The sequence below is a fragment of the Lactuca saligna genome, chromosome 4 (genome assembly GCF_052625555.1).
Source record: "Lactuca saligna cultivar CGN05327 chromosome 4, ASM5262555v1, whole genome shotgun sequence".
NCBI classification, from domain to species: domain Eukaryota; kingdom Viridiplantae; phylum Streptophyta; class Magnoliopsida; order Asterales; family Asteraceae; genus Lactuca; species Lactuca saligna.
Window position 1 is genome coordinate 63,338,460 of NC_136420.1, and position 27,544 is coordinate 63,366,003.

Sequence of the window (27,544 nt, forward strand, 5' to 3'; positions counted from 1 at the left end):
GAGCAAGGAGAGGAACAGTAGATCCAACATCTACTTCATATTAGCTATCATCTTGAGGTGTAAAATCATCACCTTGATCTCTAGCTGATTAGATCCCTTCTCTTACAAGTAAATGATCATTTTTGGGGCAAATAGAGTCCAAACTCGGATCTGGACCTATCACAAGGACATGGTTCCGGATCTAGACCCCTTTAGGTCCCCCAATGACATAAAGTTGTTCACTTTGTGTACTGTAGCCACTTTCCATGCACAAAAACCTTGTAAGAAGCCTAGTTTTGAAGATATAACCTCGGAGGACCTTGCATGCACGTAAAGTTTGCAACTTTACGTGGTATCTGCACTAAGGGAGTTTGGATCTGGAGTTTGAGACCTTAGATCCTACTGAAAAGGGCTGAACTTGAAAAAGACCGAAAGAACTCGTTAAGTCCCTTAGCTGACTTGACGAGTCGAGTAGGGTTTACTCGTTTTCAGATTCATGAGTTTTCGGTTGTCATGAATTTTCGGTTGTCATGAGTTTTCAATCTCATGAGTTTTCGAAGGGACTCGGTGTGACATCCCCAATTACACGGCCAGAAAAGACCGATTTGTTTATGCTTTGTTTTATAAATCAAAGTGATCGTTTAAAGAAAACGGTTGCAGAATTTGTTCCCAAAACAAAATATGATAAAATTTATCAAAACGTTTCTCAAAGAGAATGTATTTTCATTAAATAATAAAACCTCAGGATGTCATGTTCCGACACAGACCATAAGCATAAACAATATAAAATAGACCTTACAACAGTTATTTATAACTACTGATTTATAATCCAAAATCTCTCGTCAAGTCCATCAACTTATACTCTTGTGCCATTACCTGTAATGCAAAGAAAACTGAGTGGGTCAGGCTTGGGAGCCTGGTGAGCATATAGGGTTTTCAACCCACAATAATATAATTATTATATTCAATCATCAAACAATCAACCCAATTACCCATCCCCATTATCTTCTTTATTTCTTAAGGTTTTACCCTAAGAATCAACTATCCTTTATTCATTCGTTCCTAAGGATTTACCTAAGGAATCGGCACGAAGTCCATTGCTGCCAAAGTTTATCTATCATGTACTAAGTCCATAGTTATCAGGCGCTAACTCTATAGTCACCAAGGTTCACTTAACAGTAGGCACTAACTCCATAGTCACCAAGGTTTATACAATAGGCACGAAGTCACATCGTCACCAAGGTTTACTCGATAGGCACTAAGTTGCATAGTCGCCAGGGTTTACTTAATAGGCACGAAGTCATATCGTCACCAAGGTTTACTCGATAGGCACTAAGTCGCATAGTCGCCAGGGTTTACTTAATAGGACGAAGTCACATCGTCACCAAGGTTTACTCAATAGGCACGAAGTCACATCGTCACCAACTATTCCATCTACCCATGTTCTACCCAACATTTTTGTAGATATAAATACAAGCACAATTTAAATCATTTAACACCCGAATAAAAACATCAATTCCAAGCCCATCTCAAATAGACAAATAATATATAATCCATAGCACATATTTCTTAGCTAATACTTTATATTTATGTGTTAGAAGAAATTAACTATACACTCACTTGATCAGAAGACGATCGTACAACACTACAGCTCTAAAAGTAGTATTCTTCGGTGAAACCGGGATATCTTCACACACCGGATTTCTCGCGGGCAGAGCTTCGGCTCGGAAACTCTTTTCTTCTCGGGATCTTCGGGGCTTCGGGACTTGCTTCGGGTCTCGGGTTGATACCAGGGCTTCGGGGGTATTTCTTTGCACGTAAATCGAGGTAATATGGGTGAGAGATGAGAGAATGAGCAACCAAACTCGACTGGCCCTTCAAATCTATTTATAGGGCAAAACTGGCCCTTGCCACGTTGCGGAACCTCTTGCCACGTCGTGGGCTTGGTCGTCGCTGTATGCATCATCTCAAGTTGCATATGGGGGTCTCCCGGAGGGGTCAGGAGACTTGCCACGTCATGGTCTCTGACATAGCTTTGGGGTTCGCGCCCCGAACTTCAGAAATTCATAACTTTCGCATACGAACTCCGTTTTCGACGTTCTTTATATCGACGCGAAGGTGAGATTATGCTCTACAACTCTATTTTAGACTCCATTGGCTAATTTTGACTTTTTTTTAATATATTATAAGTATATTACTTATATATTATCTTTAGTAGGCCGAGACAGGAAAACTCCGTTCGAAATTCATAACTCCTTCATATGAACTCCGTTTTCGTCTGTCTTTTTATCGTTGGACTACTATCGAAGAAATCTTCGACTCTAATTTAGATCACTAAGGATAGATATCTATCTACCTTAATTTCACTATTTACGTTGCGCTCGGTCGCGCTGGGTCATGTCGGTTCTGTCGCGAAACTTCGACATGTCATAACTTCTTCGTTATAACTCGGATTTTGGCGTTCTTTATATGCACGAAAACCTTGTGACATATACTACAACTTGGTTAAGATTAATCCTTCTAAATAATATTCCATCAAAAAGTCATTTTTGATGCCTATCGTTTCTAATTTGACTAGCCCGGATCTACGGGCGTTACACTCGGTGAGTTACACGAGTAACTCAGCGAGTGGATGAACTACACAGAAAACTCGATGAGTCGCTAGATGTACTCGAAGACTTGAGGTCAACATGGAATGTTGAGCTTGACTGTTGACCAGGGTTGCCTTTAAGGAGGTCCATGGGATTGTGACAAGTTAATCACATGATGATTATAGGCAATTGAAGGGGAACAGCGTGGGGGACATACTAGATCTTAGCTAGTCAGTTCTATATTCACGAGAGGGAGTCTTATCACCTTACCAATGGGTCTAAGGCACCATGTAACACCTGTTCTAGGTATTACTTAATTTAATTAAGATTTAGGGTTTTGGGTGTGTGGACTCGGCGAGTTGGGAACCTAACTCGTCCAGTAGAGGATAGTTCAAGAACGCGAGATCTACACCCTACTCGACGAGTTGGAAGGCCGACTCAACGAGTAGGCATTGTAATGACAAAACCCTAATTTTAGGGTTTATACCCTATATAATCTCCTGAAGAGCCTTGAGGCTGATCTCCCATAGGACTCCAAACCCTAAGAACGTACGTGCTAACCCTAATCCCCATTCTCTTCCATTTTATGAGCTAGAGTGACCTTTGAAGCTTAAGAAGAAGGAGATAGTGAGAAGATCCAACAAACCAATCACCCATCCTTGAGCTTAGTCATCTTGTATACTGCTGTAAGTCTTCAAGACTCGATTTTTATCAAAGAATATGGCTAGATCTTGAGTTTACTCTTCATTTCCTACCCTTCTTGTTGAATGCATGCATGGGATTTATAAAGTTTGCAACTTTACGAATCTCCAGACCAAAATGGTCCCAAGGTAGGCTAGAGCTGGCTTTTTGTTGAGCAAGGACACCATACAAGGGTTTTAGGGCATATTTCCCTATTTTTGGCCATTTTGACCTAGGGGCATGCATTGGATATGCATGTCCCTAAAGACTCCATCTTTGGAACGTTTTAAGGACTAGAAACCTTTCTGGAAAGGAAGGATTTCAGATCCCTAGAGTTTTGGACCATATGGCAAAGCTTTAGAGCTTTCCAACCTTTGAAAAGGGCCTTAGATCATTTGGAACGATTCTAGAAGGTAAAGTTGGAAGCTTTATCCTTCTAGACACCTTAGGGCTTGGATCTAAGCCCTGGAGTCCCTGGATTCGGTGAATCATCACAACAAGCAAAATGGAAGGGGGACTCGACGAGTTGCTCTAAGAACTTGACGAGTCAGATCGAGTTTCCCCACCTTCTGAATATTAAGTGAACTCGTCGAGTTGATGAAACAACTCGACGAGTTGGCTAGGGTTTGATCAGGTTGTGTGACATACCCAAAAATCTCGGCCAGAAAAGACCGATTTCATTTTTTCTTTTTAAAATAATTTCAGAGTAAATCCTTTTGATTTAAAAGTGTTGCGGAATTTGTTCCCAAAACAAAACATGATAAAATAATATTTATCAAAGCATTTCATCAAGAGATGCATTTTCATTATATGATTAAAACTCGGGGTGTCATGTTCCGATACAGACCATAAAGCATAAACGATAACATTACAAGTCATTCAACAAATATATACATATACAGACTTATAAACAAAACAACTCGATGATTCATCCATCTTACGCCCTTGCGCCATTTCCTGTAATACAAATAAAACTGAGTGGGTCAGGCTTGGGAGCCTGGTGAGCATATAGGGTTTTCAACCCACAATAAATAAATTATATTTAATTTCACCAACCAATCACCATCCCGATTACCCATTCCCGTTATCCTCACTTTATGTCCCTAAAATAACATCTATCTCAAGGGACCTAATCTAGGATTTTCATCGGGACGGACATTACTGCTAAGGGGTTTCCTCAACAATAGATATCCTAAAGGCAACCATGAGGGGGATAGAGTACACCGGTGAATACATCTTTCACAACACCTACAAGTTATGAACCTGCTAGCGTTCCACAAGACTGTCTAGAAGGAGTCTGTGGTCGTTATCCATACTCCGCTGAATAACTAGGTCAACAACAACAACATCGAGGCCTCTCATCTGTTTATTACACACCAACTATCTACCCATGTTCTACCCAACATATTAGTAGAAAAAATATATATATTTTTATACATACTTTAAAACCTGTATAGCATTTTCATCCAATACATATTTCACATAACAGATGAGGCATACCCACATAACACGTATTTCATAGAAAACAAATCAGATCTATGAGATTGAAGAGAGTGAATATACATTCACGCACATAACAACAAAATTATACACATAACACGTATTTCGTATAAAATACTTCATAATTATGCGTTAGAAGAAATTAACTACACACTCAGTTGATTAGAAGATGATCGGACAACACTACGGCTTGTAGAAGTAGAAATCCTCAGCAGATCTGGAAGATCTCTACAAAAATCGAACTTCTCGCGGGCAAAGCTTCGGCTCGAGAATCGCACTTCTCGGGATCTTCGGGCTTCGGGACTTGCTTCGGGTCTTGGGGATATTACCGGGGCTTCGTGGTACTTTTAGCACGCAAATCGAGGTAAAACGGGAGAGGGAAGAGAGAAAATAGCAACCCTAAACGGCTGGCCCTTCAAATCTATTTATAGGGCAAATTTGGCCCTTGCCACGTCGTGGCAACCTTTTTCCACGTCGTGGGCTTGGTCGTCACTGCATGCGTCATCCCAAGTTGCATCTGGGGGCCTCCCGGAGGTGTCAGTAGACTTGCCACGTCGTGGCACTGCTTGCCACGTCGTGGTCTCTGACAGTTTTGGGGTTTCGCGCCCCGAACTTCAGAAATTCATAACTTTCGCATACGAACTTCGTTTTCGAAGTTCTTTATATCGCCGCGAAGATGAGATTATGCTCTACAACTCTCGTTTAGACTCCATTGGCTAATTTTGACTTTATTTTTAATATATTATAAGCATATTACTTATATATTATCTTTAGTAGGTCGGGATAGGAAAACTCTGTTCGAAATTCATAACTCCTTCATCTGAACTCCGATTCCGTCCGTCTTTTCGTCGTTGCACTACTATCGATGAGATATTCAATTCTCATTTAGATCACTAAGGGTAGATATCTATCTACCTTAAATTCACTATTTACGTCGCGTTGGGTCGTGCCGGTTCTGTTGCGAAACTTCGACAGGTCATAACTTCTTCGTTATAACTCGGATTTCGGCATTCTTTATATATTCGGAAACCTCGTTTCAACTACTACAACATTATCCATAAATATAGGCTTTATCTAACATTTCATTTTGATGCTTATTTTTATTCTTAATTAAATTAAGACACACAATTAAGCACATAACACATAATACTCAAATAATACACTTCTATTATTTCAAAACGGGTTACAAAGGTTAACCTAGACTATTATACCAACATTAATGACAAGCCCAGAAACACAGGCGTTATAGGTTGTCTGGACTCGATGGGAACTCGGCAAGATAGATGCATTCAACAAGTTGAGGTCAACATGGACTGTTGACTGTTGACTTTGAGCAAGGTTGACTAGGGTTGACCTTGAGGGTAATTTTGGGATTTTGACAAGTCCATCTTATAATATTTATAGGTAGTTGAGTGAGAGAAACACGTGGGACATATCTGGTTCTAGCATTGTCAGTTTCAACATTCGAGAGAGGTGAGTCTTATATATATTAGGGTTTGATGATTACCTCACTTGTTATATTGTAATAACAAGAAAATCCTTGACGTCCTTGACTCTTGAAAGCTTAGTGCCCAAGTGTTGCACCTTTAACGGAGCCACAAACACCCAATGCAATGGATGATGGGAGAGACAAGGAAAAAAATTGGACACTCTAGGGTTTCATAAGCATTGAGATGATTTTACCAAGTATGAGGATCTATTTATAGTTGTGGCTGCTACTAGGGTTTTCAGGTGGAAACCCTAATTCCTTACTTAGGGCTTAAGCAGCCCATTAACTTCCTCCTTAGTGCCCTTGGAAGAAATCTTATGGCCTTACCTATAAATTCCATCCACTCCACTCTATGAAGTCCATCTGCCCAGTTATGTAACTCTCAATGATTTGCAAAATAGTCCCTCCATTATTAATCAGTTCCTTTAATCCCAAAATTAATACTAGATTAATTTCTGATTAATTACTAATTAATAATATGATTTCAAAACACTATATTAATCTTATAATATATTAATAAAATCATTCTAAGTTCCAATTTATTATTCATATAATAAATCCTACTCTCTCTCTCTCTCTCTCTCTCTCTCTCCTCTAGTCATCCTATCAAGTTGCATGAGTGAAGGAAACCCAAAAGGACCATGCTTATAATCAAATCAAGTACATATCAAATATAGTTATGGGCCCAAACACCTAATCCAACAACAAAATGGGTGCGAGTATAAGATTTCATGGCGTCCACGGTAAAAGTCATGGACTAGATCTCCTAGATGGAGATAAAGATGGTATTTGAGAGCTGTAAATGAATCAACAGATAGAGGACTGTCCTTGCAGTCCGACATCTAAAGACTGGGGTATTAAGTTAGTGGAATTTATTGGCTGATACCATGCCTAAAGGTGAAGCCAGTAAGATGTCATGAGAAGACTTCCTTTTGCTATTGAGAAGAGAATATTGTTTTGAACAAGAACTTTTGGAAATCAACAATGAGTTCCAGAATCTGAAAAAAAGGAAAGATAAACATCAGTGGTATGCTACAAGTTTTATGGAGAAGATGAAACTAGTTCCTTACTTAGTTCTTACTGAACGTTCCATGGTGAATAAGTTTGCTAGCGAACTTCTGGTAGATTTTGGTCCAATGGTAAAACTAGAAACTACTCTGAAAGCATCCACTCTAGGTGGATAAGAATATAGAAACTCAGATAAGAGAAAAGTGACAGGAAAAATCAAAGATATGAGAGAAAAATAAGCTTGAGGGATCTTCAAAATCCAACAAGAAAAATAGGTTGTCGAAGTTCGACCCCAATAGCTAGAGGTATGGGGGTAACGACGAAGCTAAGTGGTGCGACAAGTGCAAAAGGAAATACTTTGGACGATGCATCGAATAAGTGACACAATTCAAATGTGGGAAGACTGGTCACTAAGCTAATGAATGCACAGCCAAGAAAGAACTCTTCTTTAAATATGGTGAAGAAGGACATTTCAAGCAAGACTTCCCAAAAAAGGGAAGGAGTTCTAAAGCGAAACGTGCAGACAAAACCAATGGCAAGAACATTTCAGATGATCCTAGATGCACAAAGGGAGAGAGAGAGAGAGAGAGAGAGAGAGAGAGAGAGAGAAAGATGAAGCAGACGGTGCCTGAGAAAGTAGTCGATCCTTCAAAGTCAAGACATGGAGTAGCCATCCTATATAGATAGTATTATGTTTTGTAGCCTAATAAAGAAAGCATAATGTATGGTGGAGTTGAAAAACACTGTAATCAATTTTGAGAAGTAATATAATCCTTAGTTATGTTACATTATCCAATGTGCTAAGTTGCAATATGATTTTCTTGTGTGGTGACATGCAGAACTGCGAGATAACTCTTGGGACAAGTATGAATAGGTATGAAAGGTAGTAGAGGCCCATACTACCAGAAGCACATAACTCACACTTAGATCAGGAAGAGTCACAAGGTTACTAAGGCACTAGTAGTTAAGTTTGTTTTGTCGTTAATTTTGTTTTGGTAATGACTAAGAAGATGAATGTTATCCCGACCTTAATGGTTATATCAAATTGAGTTTGACTAATAAGTATGCAAAGTAAATTAATTGGTTCAGAAAACCAAGTTTGATGTAGCATTCAAATTAAGTCAAGAGACTGAATGAAAACACAATCAAAGCGATTGACAGAAGCATCACATTCATCGTTAAGACTAAGAAGCTTATAGACATCACATTAGAACATGAACGAAGGTATCTTCCATAATAGAGTTTGAATCAAAGAGATATGAGTCTATCCATCGCATCATGCAACGTATGGTCATTAGAGTGGGACCATTTGGTATGTCATGACAGTTGAAGTAAAGACTATATCTTATGTTAAATTTATTCTAAAAGGAGCAGGAGTCTCCAATGAAGATCGAATTTAGAATAGGTGCAAGATTGAGCACCACAACATTCAATTAGTCCAAGAGTTAGAAACTCATTTTTAAGGACATAAGAGTTACGGTTCTTACCGAGGATGGAAAGGTAACATAGGGAGTTATTATACAAAACATGTTTTGCTGATGATTCCAAGACGTAATCATCCTAAGGGGGAGATAATTGTAATGCCCGCTAGATAATGCTAGATGATTAAAGAAGCATATGATAATTGATTGTCAAAGAGATAGATAGATATTATCAATGGAGGATTATTTAGGTAAATAATCTAAAAGAAAGTTTTCATGGTCGTAAAACTGAGAACGTATATATGGAGAATGTCCAAATCAGACTTGATATGAGGAAGTTATTATTTTTGAAGTCTTAGCGTAGCAATGTGTGACACAGAAACCGAAATAGAAATTAGCCGAATGTTAGGAAAAACAATCTAAACTAGAGTTGATGATCTCGTCATTACATATCCGTCCATATAAAGACAGTCGAGAACGAATATCGTGTGCGAAACTTATGAATTTTATATAGACTTTAACAGTATAAGCATGTTAAAAATATAGCGTAAAATTTGAGAATTAGCCGATGGAGTCTAAATGAAAGTTGTAGATCTTGTTGATAACTACGCGTAGATTTAAAGAATGTCGAAAACGGAGTTCGTATGAAGAAGATACAATTTTGCAATGTTTTTAAATTGTGCAACTGAGAACGCGCAGCGTACGATGCGCACTAACAAGCAAACGTGGCCTACAAGGTTTTTGCCACATGTCACCCTCTAACTGAAGCCATGTCACCAGCCTTGACAAGATATGTGACACACATCTATAATATGCAACGTGTACCCCTGCCATAAATAGGTTGCAATGCCTCATTTGTTCGTCACACCTCTCCAAACGTCCGCTATGATTCTCTGAGTTATAGTTCCAAAATTTCTTGGTGTTGAGGGTATTTTAGCAAAGTTGTAAAGTCCCTAAGAGCTTGGCAAGTGGAAGCTCTTGAGTTAGGATTCTACCAGTGTAATTTCCCGATTTTCGCTAAAAAACGATGTAAGTTAAGCTAAACTTATTTTATTTCAAGTGTACCTTATATTTATGTTCATATTCGTTATTATGAACCTATATATAAGATTTATCGGTAATCCAAATCATCATACTGGTTGATCTACTTATGAGAATGATGTCTATGCTGGGTTTAGTGAAGTGTTTAAAGTGAGATTTCCAAACAATATACTTTGTATACCAAACGAACCCTACATTTGATATGATTCTAACTGGTTTTTCCTTACTTGATAGATCTTGATATAGACATTGGTTTTAGTGATGAATCTAGACTATCATTAGTCACCATGAATAATAGACTAAAACTTAGTGACATTCGTAACTAGGTGACGTCAAAGGAAAAGTCAAGGTGTTTGGCTGAGCGCTGCCGAATTCTTCAGTCTCCCTCCTAAGTCAAGTGAGTGCATAGTCCCTTTCATAAACATGATTTTAATACAAGTATTAATTAAAGTATTAAAATATATGTCAAAGAGTATATATATATATATATATATATATATATATATATATATATATATATATATATATATATATATATATGAGTTATATGCTTATTGCTTGGAATATGTGTTAGAACCGTATTTGATAATATACGATATGTGAACTTGATATAGTTCTATATGTGATAAAATATACATATCTATTATTTCATGACAATAATAATAAGAGTGTTATTAGAAAATATGGTACAAGTATATTAATACCTAAAAAATACTTTGTGACAAATAAGCACACTAAGATAGAATAGTGTTGCCTAAAGCGAAGTTGGTATTAGGAGTTAAGTGGTGTAGTCTTACCGAGAGATAAGATAAGACTTGTAAAGGAGGCTTAGGTTTAGTTAAGTTGGATATTGGGTAGCATTTTGAGGTGTGAACGGAGGGTAGAATTCTTACATTGATGATCCGAGATTATGGATTAAGTACAATCAATCATTCCTGATCCGAGAGTATAGACTATATACAATTATTTATTCGTAATCCGAGTATAGTCATTCATTCCTGATCCGAGAGTATGTACTAGGTACAGTCATTCATCACTGATCTAAGATAGTGTTATTTACCGCCAATTCGAGTGAGTGGATTACGTACAGTCATCTATCATTGATCTAAGAGTATGAATTAAGAATAATAATTCGAGTATTCCATTCTTTTGTCTGTTGTCTCCATTGATCCTTGCCTACTGCTAAGGGATCCTCGAAGCAGCATAGTCAAATTGTTGTTCACATTAATCCTTTTGAATAACTGTCGACAGTTCATATAGGATCAATATGTAACGATGGATGGAATCGATCGATTGTTTATATGAGATAAATTTGTGTTAATTAATCTTTCAGGTTTCAATATAAATATATTATAACATTATGGGATTAAAATCCATACTTATCAGGTTTTCCAACCTGATCCGCTCAATTTTTTTGTATCATAAGTAGCGGTACGGAGGTAATTAATGTTTGGAAAAGATGAGAGATTCGAGAAAATGTAGGCTATTCGATGTTGTAAAACCAATAATAATTATGTTTATACTTATGTTTCTTATATCAATTATAACATCCCAAGTTTTTTTTATAAGTCCATGAAAACATTTATTCGGAAATACTTTTATGGGACAAATTCAACATTTATAAATAAACTTTGTTTTAAATAAGCATAAATAAAAAAGTAATTTATGCCTGTGAAAAGTAGAGATGTCACAAATCAACATCTCAAACCTCCAAGCTCTGATACCATAATAATAGAACAACATTCATAATGAAAGAGAGTAAGTGGTAGTTTTTCATTAGAAAGTCTTGGAGCTACGAACAAGAAGAAGAATAAACAGCTTGCTAAGAAACCTAATCCTAATAGGCTAAAGACAAAAGGGTGCATAAACATGTGGACTAATAGCATATGGACTACTAGTTACCAAAAGGAATGGTGAATGGTTATAGAAAAACTTGAAAAGCAACACAACTCCTCTCAAATTGTAGGTTGTATCAAAATGGTTGTTGCAAGCAGGGGCTTTAAAAAAGAAAATTGACCCAATCGTGCAATAGAATTATTATTTGTATGCAAAAATCCGTCTTTATGGTTCAAGTTAGCTGTTTTTAAGTCGTTTGACTTGTCCAGTTGAACCTGGCTACTTCTTCTTCTTCTTCTTCTTCTTTCTTTTTCTTTTCTTTTTTTTTTTTTCAAAATGACCTTGTTTTTACTTGTTCGACTCAATCTAAACCGACCCATCACAAGTATTTTTGACTTTTTCATTATTACCAGCTTAGAAAACCAAGTTATCTAGATTCATCATTGTCTATGGTTACATCTTCAAAACGTCTAATAGTGAGACGACTCTATGTGTGCTACTATATTCTGTTTCTATGTGTCTTTCGTATACAACTATTGTTTATTTTGACCTTTCTACAAAGAGATGCCCTATTTGAAACCTTTGTAAAAGTTTAGTTTAGTTACCATATCCTTACACACTTTCTGCAATATGCATTTGTAGGAATAAATAAAAAAACAACATTAGTGTTCTTTACTCTTTCACTCTTTGATTCTATAGCTAATCTAAAAGCGACACAAGGTGCCGCATTTTCTGCAATATGCATTTGTAGGAATTAGGGAACTTTCTTTAAAAAAAATAAATAAATAAATAAATAAATAAATAAAATAAAAAATCTTCAAGCTAATCTAAGACATTTTCTGCAATTGAAGTTGTGTTTAACACACCACAATTAACTTATTTTTCAAATTTTTTTAAGTTATGTTTGCAAGCCAACAAAGAGTTTAAAAGTTAGCTTTCTAACAAGCTATTTATAATAGCTTTTTTTTGAGTTTTTTAAAATATTTTCAAATATACTCTTAATTAATTATAAAAATAATATTTTTTAATGCTCTTTATATCATTTTATATCTTCTAGCTATCTTATGAGCTAACCGTTAGCTTTTCAGCCAAAATTAACCTAAATGTCTTTAATAATATATACACATACATAGACACAACTTTAACTCTTGCAACTCTTCAAATCAACCATAAGAAATAACTACCCAATTGCCAATGTGTCCAAATAACTACAGTAACTGTCATTATTTCTTGTCCAAATAACTAACCAATATAATTATCAAAATAACCCTAATTCTAGCTTACTCTTACATATCAACATTCGATAGCTCAACCAAAAGCAAAGACCAAAACCATCTTCAACATCAAACTAATAAAATTCATAACATACATGTAACACCAAGGCCTAATGGAAAAACCGACCAAGTAACATTCAAAAAACTAAAATCATCATAAGTTACAAATACCTCATAGAGTTCATAATTTACAATCACTACAAATGTGACACAATTATTACACTACCATTATGTAAAATCCAGACTCAAAACATTTTATTCATGACAAGACATCATTACATGAGTAACCATAACGTTGTTTTCACTACTGTGGGTTTGGAGGGCGACTATTAGCAGCAGAGACACGTGAACCCCACTCCAATAACTCTTTGCTTGTGTCATCTTTATGCACAAATATTTCTATGAAACACAATGAATCCTTATGTGCTCCTGTTGCTGTAGCAATTGCTTCCACCAACTCCTCCTCTGTTCGAACCTGTTACCACAATTTAAGTAATTCATTGAGACAAAAAGTTATTATTTTAAACCTCGTAAGTCGTAAACACAAGAAATATGTGTTTTTTTTTTTTTTTTTTTTTATCTAACCTTGGAAGTCCAACATTTGCCTTCACCATTGTGGATAGCATTGACAAGTCCAGTGTAGTCCCAATTCTTGATGACATTATAAGGCCCATCATGGATTTCCACTTCGATTGTGTAACCCCCGTTGTTGATTAGGAATATAATTGTATTTTGTCCACATCGAATCATTGTTGAAATATCTTGCGCTGTTACCTGATTAAAAAAAAGGTAACGATTAATTAAATATCGTTTATTAAACCTTGTAGAAAATTATTTCCCATGTACAAGAATTAATAGAAATTGTTTAATGTTTAATAATCTGACCTGGAAACTACCATCGCCAATGCAAGCAATAACACGCTTGTTTTTGGCTGCTTGAGCATAACCCAAAGTCGCACCTACAGACCAACCAATCGATCCATATTGCATCTGGAATTCATAACTTTATAAAAATGAAAAGTATGTCAGTAAAAAAAAATTATATTTTATAATTATATTGTAAAATTTGTTCATAATTTGCGAAATTTCTTACCCACAATTTTCAGGGAGACGTAGTTTTTGACAATTGAACCACGAGTCACCTGTCTCAGCAATTACAGCAGTTTCTCCACTCAACATTTCCTGTCCATGAAATAAATGTAAACAAAAAAGAAAAAACAAATATACTTTATAAAAAAAAAAAAAAAAAAAACACACACACAAATAAATAATCGTACTTGAATATGCTTGAAGAGGATGTTAACCCTAAGAGGTTCATTTTTCTCGTACTTTAAAGGCACACCATTGGGCACAAAGATTCTCTGATAGTTCTCCAATGCTGTGTTGTTCTTTTTCACCTTTTTAGCTAAAGCGCTCAAGAAATCTGCCATGAACACCCACCCTAAAGAAGGACCATGTCCAATTGTCACACGATTAGGCTGAACAATGATGGATTTTTCTTTCTTTATCAACAATGAGTACCCAACAGAGCTATAATCATTGAAAATGGGTCCCACGAAAATGTACGCATCAGCTGATTCGACTATTTCTCCTACAAAATTGGTGCTGACTGCGCCCCAATAAGTGCCAATGAAGTTCGGGTGTTGTTCGGGTACAAGTCCTTTCGCTGATGGCATTATCGCGATTGGAAACCCTGAAGCATCTGCGAATTCCATAAACGCTTTTTGAGCCTTTGAAACTCTCAATTTGGATCCGGCTACAATGACTGGTTTCACAGCTTTGTTTAAGAATTTTGCTGTTTCTTCTACTGCTGCTTCTAGCCCTAATGGATTGCTGGATCTGTAGAAGATGTAGTGCGTAAATTATACAAGTAATCGCAATGAAATTTGTTCATTATAAATGTGTTGATGGATCATAAGATTTACATTGGTGGAAGAAAGTAAGGAACGGGTTCTCTGGCAAATGTAGGATGAGGAATTCCAGGCAGATTACAACTTATACTGATGTACACTGGTTTGCTTTCTTTCAACGCAGTAGAAATTGCAGTGTCAATTTGTTCATGTGCGTCTTCCAAATTATTCACCACTGCCTGTTGTTTCATTCATCGTAAATCCATCAATATCATATAACAAGATCATATAAAAATCATTGTTACTCAATTTCAAAATCGATAATATACAAAAGCCTTGGAAATTAAAATCAGCGTACCTGAGCACAAGTGACAGTTTGGAAACATTGCATTTCCTGTGTAAAATCCGGTAACCCAATTGTATGATGAAGAATCCGATTTGTCCCATAATCGTTGGAATTGGGTCCACCGACTATACAAATCACGGGCAGATTCTCACTGTAAGCACCGGCGATCGCGTTGAGCACACTCAGCCCACCGACGGTGAACGTCACGACGCAGGCGCCGACTCCTTTAGCTCGTGCGTATCCATCGGCTGCATAGCCGGCGTTTAGCTCGTTGCAGCAGCCAACGAGGTTGAGACCCGGCTCGGCGATCAAGTGGTCAAGTAAAGTCAAGTTGAAGTCGCCGGGAACAGAGAACACGTCCTTCACACCGATCTGAACTAAACGGCGAGCCAGGTGCGCGCCAAGGGTTTCGCTTGGTAACGGCTTGCTGGTTATCGGCTCTGTCTTGGCGCCAACTTCATAATCAGGTTCCATGGGATTAAGTTGATGCTGATAGCAATTAGCAAAATCTTAGAGATAATAAATGGGAAATTGGTTCTAAATTGGGATTAGTTTAATGTTTGGGATTTGCGGATGTGTACTTATACGCATAATTTTAGTGGAATCATATTCATAAACAAGGAGGTGGTTTTCAAATTTGGACACTATGGGCTGTGAATATAATAGTTTTACTTTTCATGTGTCGACTATGAAGTCAAAAACAAAACAAAACAATACTTAATACTATATATCAAATACCAACGTCGATGGAAATTGGCTGGTATAAAATAATATTTTTTAATTTTTTATTTTTTAAAATGTAATTTTACCTTTTTACTTTAAATTTTATCAAATATCGTATTAAACCTCTCTACATTATAAACTAAGTGTAAGATCCATGTATTACATGGGTTTAATTAAAAAAAACAAATATAAAATTTTAACAATTTGACAAATTTTAATTTAAAAGAAAAATAAAAAAAAATTGAATTATTAAAATTAATGATATTTTAATGTATTTAATACATTACATATATAAACTCTTTCTAATAAATATTTTACATATATATTACTTTACACATTAAATGTGGAATTTTAATTTAATAAAATAAAAAATACAATAATATGACAGGTGGAAAATAGAAATTTTAAAAATTCTAAAAAATGTTATGTGTGCAAATAAATGAGAAGAGGACATGTGGCAAAAAAAACTTTCATTTATTATAGGAAAAGACTTCTCATTTGGTCATTTGTAGCCTTTATGATTTATATTTTTGTTAGTTATCATAATAAAAAAAACTAATTCTTATATGTTTATTTTTATACGTATGTCGTTATAAATTCGAGACGGTCAATGTTTTGAATAAAAAAAAATCTTACTTGTCTTTTATATAGGTTTCGGTATAAATTCAAGTTTGTCTATATTTCAATGTAACTTTTTTTTTTACGTTTTTTGCATCTTTTTATGTATGCTTTCTACGTATGTTTTTTTTTTTTTTTAATTTTGTTTGTTAAGTTTAAAAAAATCTTACTTATATATATATATATATATATATATATATATATATATATGTGTGTGTGTGTGTGTGTGTGTCAGTATAAATTCCAGTTTATTTATGTTTTTTTTTGCTTATATATATATATATATATATATATATATATATATATATATATATATATATATATATATATATATATATATATATATATATATATATATATATATATATAATCACATATAATGTTTTTTCATTCAACGATATATTTTGGAGTTAGTGAGTGATACCGATTTTGTATATTTACCTACCAAATCATCACAATTTAACTTAAAAATGCGGATTGGAGTAGTTGCATTACGTTGTAGGCAAAATCTTAGTTCCTTTTAAATTGTTTTTATATTTTTGATTAAACATTAAAAACATAAATTTGTTCTATGAGGTATTAGAGTTGCACAAAGAAGTCTTTTGTTTTCACATTCTCTCTTTTAACTTAGACACCCAATAAAGCCCTCGTGCTATGTGTGGTTAATGGATTTAGGCCAAAAAAAGTTTGGGCTTTTATGGGCATTTTTATCTATATGTTTGTAACATCTCAAAATTTAAAGCCATTTTTTTTCATATTAATTAAAACATCAACCAAACGTGTTTAGTAAAACCAAATGGATATCATAATGTATTTATAATCATCCCAAACACATCAGACTCAAATAAATGGAAAATCATGGTGTGTGTGCGATGTGATCATCCTAAACTCTTTCCCTTCGATTCAGAAGTACCTCAAACATAAACTAAAAATCATAAGCATGAAGCTTAGTGGGTTCCACAAAAATAACGCATACCATACATATATGCCAACGCAAGGCTGTGTTGGGTCTATTTCACCCCCGAGTCTATTTCAACTCATATGTCAGCTCAAGGCTATGTCAGGTCTATTTCACCCCCCGAGTGTATTTCAACTCATATGTCAGCACAAGGCTGTGTCAGGTCTATTTCACCCCCGAGTGTATTTCACCCCCACATACATATAACAAACAGGTACACATGCATACAAAACATACAATAGGAGTCACAAAGACTACAAACACATAACATATCCTATTGTCCTACAGTATAGTGAGCAAACTCAAATCAGTCTGTTGCCATTAAAAAAGATTAATTGGGGCATAATCCACAGTCAGGAATCTAGTTCATTGGTCCAACACCTAGGGTAAAAGACCATTTTACGCTTTCCTCACTTGCCCCAATATCTGAGGCCCGAACTTAATGGCACGAAAAGCCCAATAGTGGTCTAATTTCCGAAAGGTTACCTAAAGCCCAATATGGGCCCAAATCATAGAAGGCACAAAGCATAGCAATGGCCCAAAGTCAGAAACGTTAGTGGCCCAACAAGGCCCAAAACCCCTAATAGTTAAATTATGGCCTAAAACACAAAGCCCATCACCAGGCTTGGCATGTTACGCGTACTAGATGTACGTCCGATGTACTAGGTCGCATGACTGATTGGGGACTCAAACGCGTATGTGCAGCGTACACTTGCGTACGCCCCTATTAAGCACCTTTTCCTTTAAGCACTTGATACTTGTAACCAGACGTCCAAACTTGAAATCCAAGCCTTGGAGAACGTCTTAATCCATAAAATCATTAACTTTGAACCTTTTCATGGCTTAAATGAACTCAAGCCCTAGATAAAAACATGGATGGTTGATCCACAACCATAAAGAAATGCTAACTTTATGGACTAAGGGCCTCATAAACATAAAGAGAAGCAACTCCTAACTTCTGGAGTGGAAGAATTCCTACTAGATCTCATTCATGGGACCAAAAGTGACCAAACTCCATAAAGACTATATCTAAGCATAAAATGAGAAAGTTCCAAGCTTTATACCTCAATGAAGCTAGAAATGATGAGTAGAATCTGGATCTACAAGCTCTCCCTTGATCAAAGCTCTTTCTTTAAAGCTCACTAGCACACACAACGAGGGTCAAATCTTCTTTACAGGGGCTAGGGTTTTAAAATGAGGCTCAAAGGGTAATGAAGGTTGACAAATGAGAGGATCAGGGGTCATAATGTTGCTTAAATAGGGTTTAAACCCTAAAAATCATAAAATGATACATGGATAAAATTTAATCCAAATTTACCATAAAATGACATGTGACGTAATATATAAAAGGATAGCAAGTCGCAAATTATTTTTCATTTATTATGGAGGATATGTAAAACCTAAAAACATCATAGAATAGTCACAAAGAAATAAAGATGTAAAATCGAAAGAAAAAAAAAAAGCTAAAATACGTATAAATAATGAACTTAGGGGTTAAACTTGTAACTTTTTAGAACAACAAATGTTTAAAGAAAATGAGTGTTGTTGGTTTGTAGGAGAACACTTTAAAGATTATTTAAGTAATCTAGATGGATTGTGAAAGTGAGGAAGAATATATATATATATATATATATATATATATATATATATATATATATATATATATATATATATATATATATATATATATATATAGAGAGAGAGAGAGAGAGAGAGAGATTCTTAATATTAATTAATTTGTTCTTCAACAAAACAAATGCTTATAGGGAGGCGCATAATAGAAGCGTATGCTAGAAAACTCTTACAACAAGAAGAATATGGTGCATGATTGTGGCTTAGGAAAGTAAAACTCACTTAATTAAGTAATTAACAGTAACTTTTGGTCGACACACATTATATATATATATATATATATATATATATATATATATATATATATATATATATATATGTGTGTGTGTGTGTGGGGGGGGGGGGGGGGGGGGGGAGGGTGTATGCGTGTGATCGATTGAGAACTCATATTTTTCCGAGAACCCGATAACTAAAATTGGAGCGTTGGATAAAAAGTAATTCATTAAGGACATGATCGTCATCTTACCAAATCTAATTTAATGTTTAATTTTTAGGTTTAGGTCATTTTTTATCACTTAACTTTTGGTTTTTTCTCATTTGGTCACTTAACTATTTTTATGTTTTAAAAGGTCATCAAACTTTTGATTTTGTACTCATTTAGTCACTTAACTTTTGATTTGGTCACATTTAGTCACCCAACTTTTAGATTTGTGTTCATTTAGTCACCTAACTTTTAAAATTGTGCTCATTTAGTCATTAAACTTTTAAAAAAATTTAAAAGTTTAGTGACTAAATGAACACAATTTTAAAAGTTTGGTGACTAAATGTGACCAAAACAAAAGTTAAGTGACTAAATGAGCACGAAGCCAAAAGTTTGATGACCTTTTAAAACTTAAAAGTAGTTAAATGACCAAATGAGCACAAAACCAAAAGTTAAGTGACCAAAAATAACCTAAACCCTTAATTTTTTGTGTTATTTAATTTATTAATATAAATGTCTAAAAATTTATATTATAAATCAAATTTTCAGATTTTTTTAAATATATTATTATTCGTTTTTTTTAATACATATTTTTTAATTTTTTATAGAAAACATGAATTTTTGAGAAAAAAATTGAAAAAATAAAATATTTTTTAAAAAAAATGCATTTCTTTTTCAAAAAAACTGCAATTTTTCTAAAGAAAACTGCATTTTTACATAAAAAAAAAATAACTTCAATTTTATCTAAAAAACTACAGATTTTTTAAAAAATGTTATATTTTTTTCAAAAAAAAAAAAAAAAAAAAAAAAAAAAAAAAAAAAAAAAAAAAAAAAAACTGCATTTAAAAAAAAGCTGTTATTTTTCAAAAAAAAAATTGCATTTTTTAAAAAAATAAATAAATTTTTAGGAGCATATATGCATATTTTTTCAATTGCATATATGTATATTTCTTATACTATAATATTCGTAGGTAAATTAAAAAAAATCTCATTTTTATTAATTAATATATAAACATAATAGTACAAGTATTTTATTCGATACAAAATAAAATATAAAATATATAAAAATGCTACAAATTTCAAAGCGTTTTCATGTTTTCGTGTCAATATTTCCTTATTTTCTTCAATTTATCATTTTCACCTCTTCAATATTCACCACAATTTCTTCCAAATCTACAAGAAAATTTTTAAAAAATGATCGATGCAAAAACGCTCACAAAAATACATATGTGATTAACATATAAATCACATGCGATTCACATATGAATCACATGCAATTCACATGTGATTTACACATGAATCACATATGATTTACATGTGAATTGCATGTGATTTACATGTGAATCATATACGATTTAGGTGTGAATCACATGTGATTCATATGTGAATTACATATGAATCATGTATAAATGTGATTTACATGTCAATCATATGTGACCAACTTGTGTTTTTGAAGTGAATTACATATGATTTATATGTGAATCACGTGTAATTGTGATTTACATGTGAATCATATGTTATTCACATGTGATTTACATGTGAATCACATGTAATTGTGATTTCCGTGTGAATCACATGTGATTCATATGTGAACTACATGTGAATCACATGTAATTCATATGTGATTTATATGTATATTAAGGTTTCTTTCTAAGGGAAATATCATCATTTACTATCAGTAGTAGTTGATACTCAACTTCTTTTCCATTGCAGTCAAAGGCAACAATGTTCTCGCTCACAACCTGTTAGATATGCACATAGAATATGAACTAAGGGGGTGTTTGGCTTAGCTTTTGAGAAGCCAAAAGGTCTTTTAGAAAAAGATAGAAGCCAAAATATGTTTGGCAAAACAATTTTAAAACCCACTTTTGGATTTTTAATAGAAGGAAAATCAACTTTTTGGAAAAGTCAGGAAAACCTGACTTTTTGCAACTTTTCCAAAAAGGGCTTTTGACCCTTAAAAATCTAAGTCAAACACCGCCTAAGTGACCAAATATGTTTAATATATTTTTATTATTACCAAAAAAAGTGATTTAAGTTGAAAGAAGCCTAAAGTGATACTCACCAGAAGTCTTATAAAAGCATATCTCTATCACCATAGGGAATCGTAGACAACAACCACCTACAATTAGCACCATAAATAACACAATTAAAATACAAATAAAATTCAACAACCTTCTTCCCAAATTAAAACAATCAAGCTTCAACAAATTATAATGAAAATAACATCCATTGTGGGAATCAATGACTAATTTGTGGTATCGATGAATATAAATTACATATTAGCACTAAATTACAATTCAATCAAGCTTCCACAAACTATACCATTTCCATCTTTCTTAATAATCAATATCACAGTAAGGATTTATGTGTTAATTATTGAGATACATGTCCATATGATGATATAATGATATACATATATTGATATAAAATTATAAAAGCTTCTTGAATATAAAAAACAATTAATTAATTTATGCACAATGAAAGTAAAACGAGTCAAAATCAGAAAGGAGCATACCTCCAGTCTTCTCATTTTTGGATCCAAAAATTAGAAAAATAACTCTACCTTACTATTTGATTGAATAACTAATGAAGAAAGTAGATACGATATCAGAGATAATATATTGATGAACGAAAGATGTAATAATACCAGATTTAAATGGAATTGTGGATGTGAAGAGGCGGTGGATATAAAATCGACTGGAGACAAGAGATCGATGACGGAAAGAAAAAAAGAAATAAACCTAAGAATAGTAACAGAACGTATCTGATTCACGATACTCGATATAATGGTGGTCATCGATGGTGATTGTCATGAAAATCTGTGGTGATTGTAATGGAAATAGACGGTGATTGTGGTGGAACTCAAAGGCAATCGTAGTGGAAATCAACAACGAAATGGGACCTGTATGAAACTAGAAGAGATCTCGGCGATGAGGATGTAAGATTGACGAAGGCTAAGATGTGAACATTAAGAAGGATCTTCAATAGTTACGACTATAGATCTGGTGGCAATTTCAAATCCGATTTCAGATAAGCGATGACAAGAAAACGTGAAGAAGGGTGAAGATTCCAGTTCTAATGGCAATGGTGGTTTAGGACGTGAATGAGAGATAAAGGGTTTCGATTTCTACCCTAAATTTCCCTATATATGATATAATTAAGATGCCCTTGCCTAATTAGTTTTTAACTTATTTACAAAAATGCCACCATGCATCTTAATCCTTCATTTTTTTGATCGAGTGGTCTTAAATTAGTTCTAGGGTTCTCAGGAAACTATAGGTTCTCAAATGATCCTTCCTCTCTCTCTCTCTCTCTCTCTCTATATATATATATATATATATATATATATATATATATATATATATATATATATATATATATATATAGAGAGAGAGAGAGAGAGAGAGAGTTAGGTTCAAATGTTTCCAATAAGTATTGTGTGCATCTAAGAACCAATCAAAATTTAAGAATATTTTAATAATTAATAAGTAGTAAAAGGGTATGGTAGTAATCTAACACTATTTAATTATAGTAGACATTTTAAAACATTTAATATCTCCTAAAAATAGGGAAATCAATTTTGAAATCCTTTTACACGTCTTTTTCATCTCAATAACCTTACACCATTTTTTCATTAGCCGTACGTCACCAACACCTTCGGCCAGATGCTCATTCAATCGCCGTCCAAAGAATCTCGGTGACCCTCTTCACCGCCACTCCTACACCACCCGTTACCATTCCCCTATTATCTGCTGGTGCAATTAACTTACACCAACGTTATCTCCGATCTATTTAAAAAATTCTTTTGAAATTTCCTTTGCTATGCAACTTATGATTCCTGTCAGCGACACAATGAGGAAAAAGAGGATGAACCAGGTGATTCTTCTTCTTTTTTTTTTCAATTGGCTTTGATTTCTGATTCGGATTTATCTTTAATGGTTACAATTTCATGTTTCACCTTTTTTTGGAATTCAATTTTGGTGTGTTGTTAAGATTTATGATTATATAAGTTTTGTTCAATTTCAATTTTTTTTTTTTTGTTAAATTTATAAATTGTCGGCGTTTTTATGGAGGTTAGTTTGGTTTATTTAATTTAGTTTGTAATTCTAAATTATATCAGAGTATTTGATCGATTATTTTATATGAATATTGATTGTTGGATTTTGAAAAATTCAACCAGGCAGGGGATTCAAGATTTGCAAGTCAGTGGAAAAATACTACTGCAATTAACACAATGTCATTTTAGTTATTATATATTAGCAAATTTTGATCAATATGAAATTCAAGTTTGCAAGTTAGTTGAAGAATTCTTTAATATATTTTACATTTTCATGAGAACTCCACATACTAAACTCCATATTCAATATATGTAATAAGTGCAATTTAATTATGATAATGATGATAAATGTTTGTATCACTTCTGTAATTTTTCTTTTGACATTCAATTTTTTTTGTAATAACTTTTGCAATCAAATTGTAATGTTTTATTATAACCTTGGTAATCCATATCTGTATAACTCAAGCATCATTCATGCTCTTCGGAATTGGTCGAATCTATTAGCAAAGTATGAATGGAATGACATCTAGCTTGAAACTAAAAAGGCATCTGATTTTGCCCACTAGTTGTTTGTTAAAATGCTTGAATCAAATATTTCATCCATTCATTTGCACTTAATGTCCACTGATAAGTCTTCATATCCATTTGAAAATTAGTTAATGTAGTTTTGTTAATATAGTATGTGTTGGTCTAATGAGGACTTTATTTTATCTATTTGAACTTTACTTATGGTTAGTTATTCGTTAAACATGATGATTTAATTTGATTTCTTTGAATTAATTCTATACTCTTTAAGAATATTCAAAACCATTCTGGGAGAATATTTATGGTATCATTATTGCATAATAAACATGTTTTTTTTATAGCTATTAGACTCTAAGTAATATCTTGTTAGAATAAAGTATACGTATTCTTATAGAATATTCGATAGTGTATTCTATCAACATTTATTTGTATAAATACATTCTGTTAAAATGGCTTTAAGAATGTTTGTTAAAAACAAGTATATTTTCTTAATTTTTAATACTAACGAGTAATGCACGTTATTCTTTCAAAGTGGCTTGAAGAAAGGATTAAAATATTAATCATACAAGAGAAACATTTAGAATTGAGCTCAACAACAAGTATATTTGTGAAGAATTATATTCTTACGATAATACATCACATTTTCGTTGTATTATGCCAGAATGTATTCTATGTATTCTACCAGAATATATAAAGTGATAGTTAATTGAAAAAACATGTTGTTAATCATTATTAGTTTTTGTTGTATTTGTAATAAGAATGGATGGAAGAATGCATTGAAGACCTAATAGGAAAAACTTGAAGAATGAATAAAGTTTAATCATATATACAAAATTAAGAATGTTGTTATTTTTTAAAAAAATTATTCATTTTTTGTTGATATTCTTTTAGAATATGTATATTTATATTAAAATGTATAAGGCTTTTAGTTTGTAAGAATACGTTTGAATTCGTATTTAACTTCGGATGTACAAGAATATATTAGAATGTTGGTATTTTTCAACATCAGATTCAAAAATTTTGTTATTCTTCAATAATATTCTAATAAAATGAAATTCTGAAAGAATCATTCTAACAAAAAAATATCCTGACATAATAAAATCGGTTATGTTTACAAATTACGTTAGAATTAAAATTAAATTAATTAAAAAAAATTCAGATTTTTAAAATTAGGAGAATTAATTATCCCTAAAAATCCAAAAATTTTCCTTTTATAAATGTAGTTAGTTGTCTAAAATACCCTTTTGCTAAATTTTGTGTGATTATATCGTACATGTTATCCCATTGTTATATCATACACTCTAAAATCCTGTCCATTGATTAATTAAAGAGAGAGAGAGAGAGAGAGAGAGAGAAATGTTCAAATGTTTTTAGCAACTATTGTGTACCTAAATGCAACAATAAGAATTCAAAAAATAATAAATCATTAAAGGGTATTTTGGACCTTTTGTAATTTTAATAATGGAAATCATTTAATCGAAATCTTGCAATTAAGGAAATAAAGTAAATATATTTGACCGAGTCATGTGTGTGGTCGAATACGTTCATCATCGGCATCAACACCATCACCATCACTGCTGCCCACTTCCTCTCTTCGCCGACCTCCATCTTTTAATTTCTTCAATTCTTAACAATTCCAAACACTTAGTTGGAGTGTTACTGTTACTGCAGCAGGTATCAAGCACCACTGCCGTATATATAAACTTTTTTTATTCCTTTTTCGTAATCGATCGACCATGAAGACTCAGTTGGAGTCATGTTCCTTTTTCTTTGTGTTTCACTTCTGGGAAAAACCACCACCGAGGGGTGATGGTGTTGTTGTTGTTGTCCATCGAACACCACTAAGAACCACTTTTCCTCACCATTCTTATCGATCAACAACAACTCAAACCACCTGCCATCTACAGCAATTACCACCACTCCATTTTCACTGTTATTGGCGATTTTGGAGAGACCTCGTAGCAGCAGTCGCCTAGCATCGATTACTTGTAAGCTTCATCTAACCTATCAATTTTGCAAAATTATTGGTATTTCTAGTTTTTTCTTTCATTCTTTGTGTAGCAATCCTTGCCCGCCAACTATTTGGTAAAATGGTCGAAAGCATTTTTTTGTCCATTTCCATTTACTCTTCATTACTATTTTACTTTAATTCAATTTTAATATATATATATATATATATATATATATATATATATATATATATATATATATATATATATATATATACACATATAAATATAAAAAAACGATTTTTATACATTTTGAAGGTATACATCAAATATCTTAGTGCAGTTGTTGACCCCCTTCCAGCAAAAATAATTATGTGAAGAACCTAATGGAAAATGTATAGGGCAAGTGGTGGCGAGGATACCGTCTGGCATTTAACAATGTCCTAGTTAGTCGATACATGAATTGCTTCGATTGATTTCCAGTACTGTTATTGTGAATAGAACTTTTGGTTCTTGCCAGCAACTTTATGGAATCAGACGGTCTCATCTTTTCATCTTGGGTCTAGTGTTTTTGTTTCTTTTTATGACTTATTCATTTTTTCTAACCCTTTATTACAATTGAAGTTTTTTTATGCAACCTTATTATTCATTGTTCAGGCTTGCATGAAAAAAACAACAACATTCTTTTATGTATTCTCTCATAATGTATTCTGCCAGCAGCCGTCCAAGAGGAAAGTTGATGAGAACTTTCAGTTACTGCATACCATCCTTTTTGGAAAACGAAAAAAGATGAAAATCAACAAATTAAGCAATCTTTTTATCTTTTTTCATATATCAAAGCTAAGTTTTTGTGGCTTCTGAATATTATGCAACAAATATATTATTCTGTTAGAATATACAACAAAGAATGTTAAGAATATTATGCAACAAGTATTTTATTTTGTTAGAACATTCAACAAAGAATGTTATTTTTTTTAGTCACCTTTTGTGTTAACATGATCTTTTCATGTATTTATATTTCAAATGTTTTTTTCGTTGGATATATTCTTGATAATACAAATTCTTTAAGAATATTTAAAACCATTCTACAATAATATTTTATTCTATAAAAATATTATTTTTGTATTTTGATAGAATTATAGTTAATTATTTATATGTTTAGTGTACAGTTGTTACAAGTGTATTACTACAAAATTTTTGGCAATGAATTTTTGATAGAAATGGCTTGAAGAATGGCTTGAAGACCTGATGAGAAACGCTTAAAGAATGAATTAAAGAATAATCACAATCATTGTTTAAGAATATTGTTATTTTTTAATAATTATAATTGTTATTCTTGCATAATGTTGTTATTATTCAATAAATCATAATCATACAATGTAATTATTTTGTATATTATTATTTCAAGAATCGATTTTGTGTATTCTTTCAGAATGTATTTACTAGTTTATGGTTGGCATTTTGTCATTCTGGCAGAATAAAATCGAAAAATATATTTACTAGTTTATGGTTTGCATTTTATAATTCTGACAGAATAAAATCGAATTTTTAAATTTGAATTAAGTTTAAATATTCATATTTTTAAAAATAAAGGAATTAATTATCCCTAAAAATCCAAAAATTTCCTTTTTTAATATAGGTT

At 33.1% G+C, this 27,544-nt stretch overlaps 1 protein-coding gene across 1 annotated transcript; it reads right to left on the reverse strand.

Annotated features, from left to right (window-relative positions):
• Window positions 1–12,918: 12,918 nt before the first annotated feature.
• Window positions 12,919–15,609, reverse strand: LOC145042004 (pyruvate decarboxylase 1). Its single transcript, XM_078990288.1, has 7 exons — window positions 15,029–15,609; window positions 14,746–14,909; window positions 14,098–14,659; window positions 13,914–14,002; window positions 13,706–13,823; window positions 13,406–13,594; window positions 12,919–13,295 (listed from the first exon to the last, which is right to left on the reverse strand). The coding sequence occupies exons 1-7, from the start codon at window positions 15,488–15,490 to the stop codon at window positions 13,125–13,127; spliced, it is 1,755 nt and encodes a 584-aa protein (XP_078846414.1). The 5' UTR covers window positions 15,491–15,609; the 3' UTR covers window positions 12,919–13,124.
• Between the last annotated feature and the right edge of the window lie 11,935 nt (window positions 15,610–27,544).

Bases quoted from the DNA above. Each gene is read 5' to 3' on its own strand.
- LOC145042004 (XM_078990288.1), bottom strand. From the start codon at position 15,490: ATGGAACCTGATTATGAAGTTGGCGCCAAGACAGAGCCGATAACCAGC. The intron at 14,660-14,745 runs GTAAATCTTATG...CATCTTCTACAG, and splicing joins CCTTACTTTCTTCCACCAAT to ATCCAGCAATCCATTAGGGC. The intron at 13,824-13,913 runs GTAAGAAATTTC...ATTTTTATAAAG, and splicing joins CGTCTCCCTGAAAATTGTGG to TTATGAATTCCAGATGCAAT.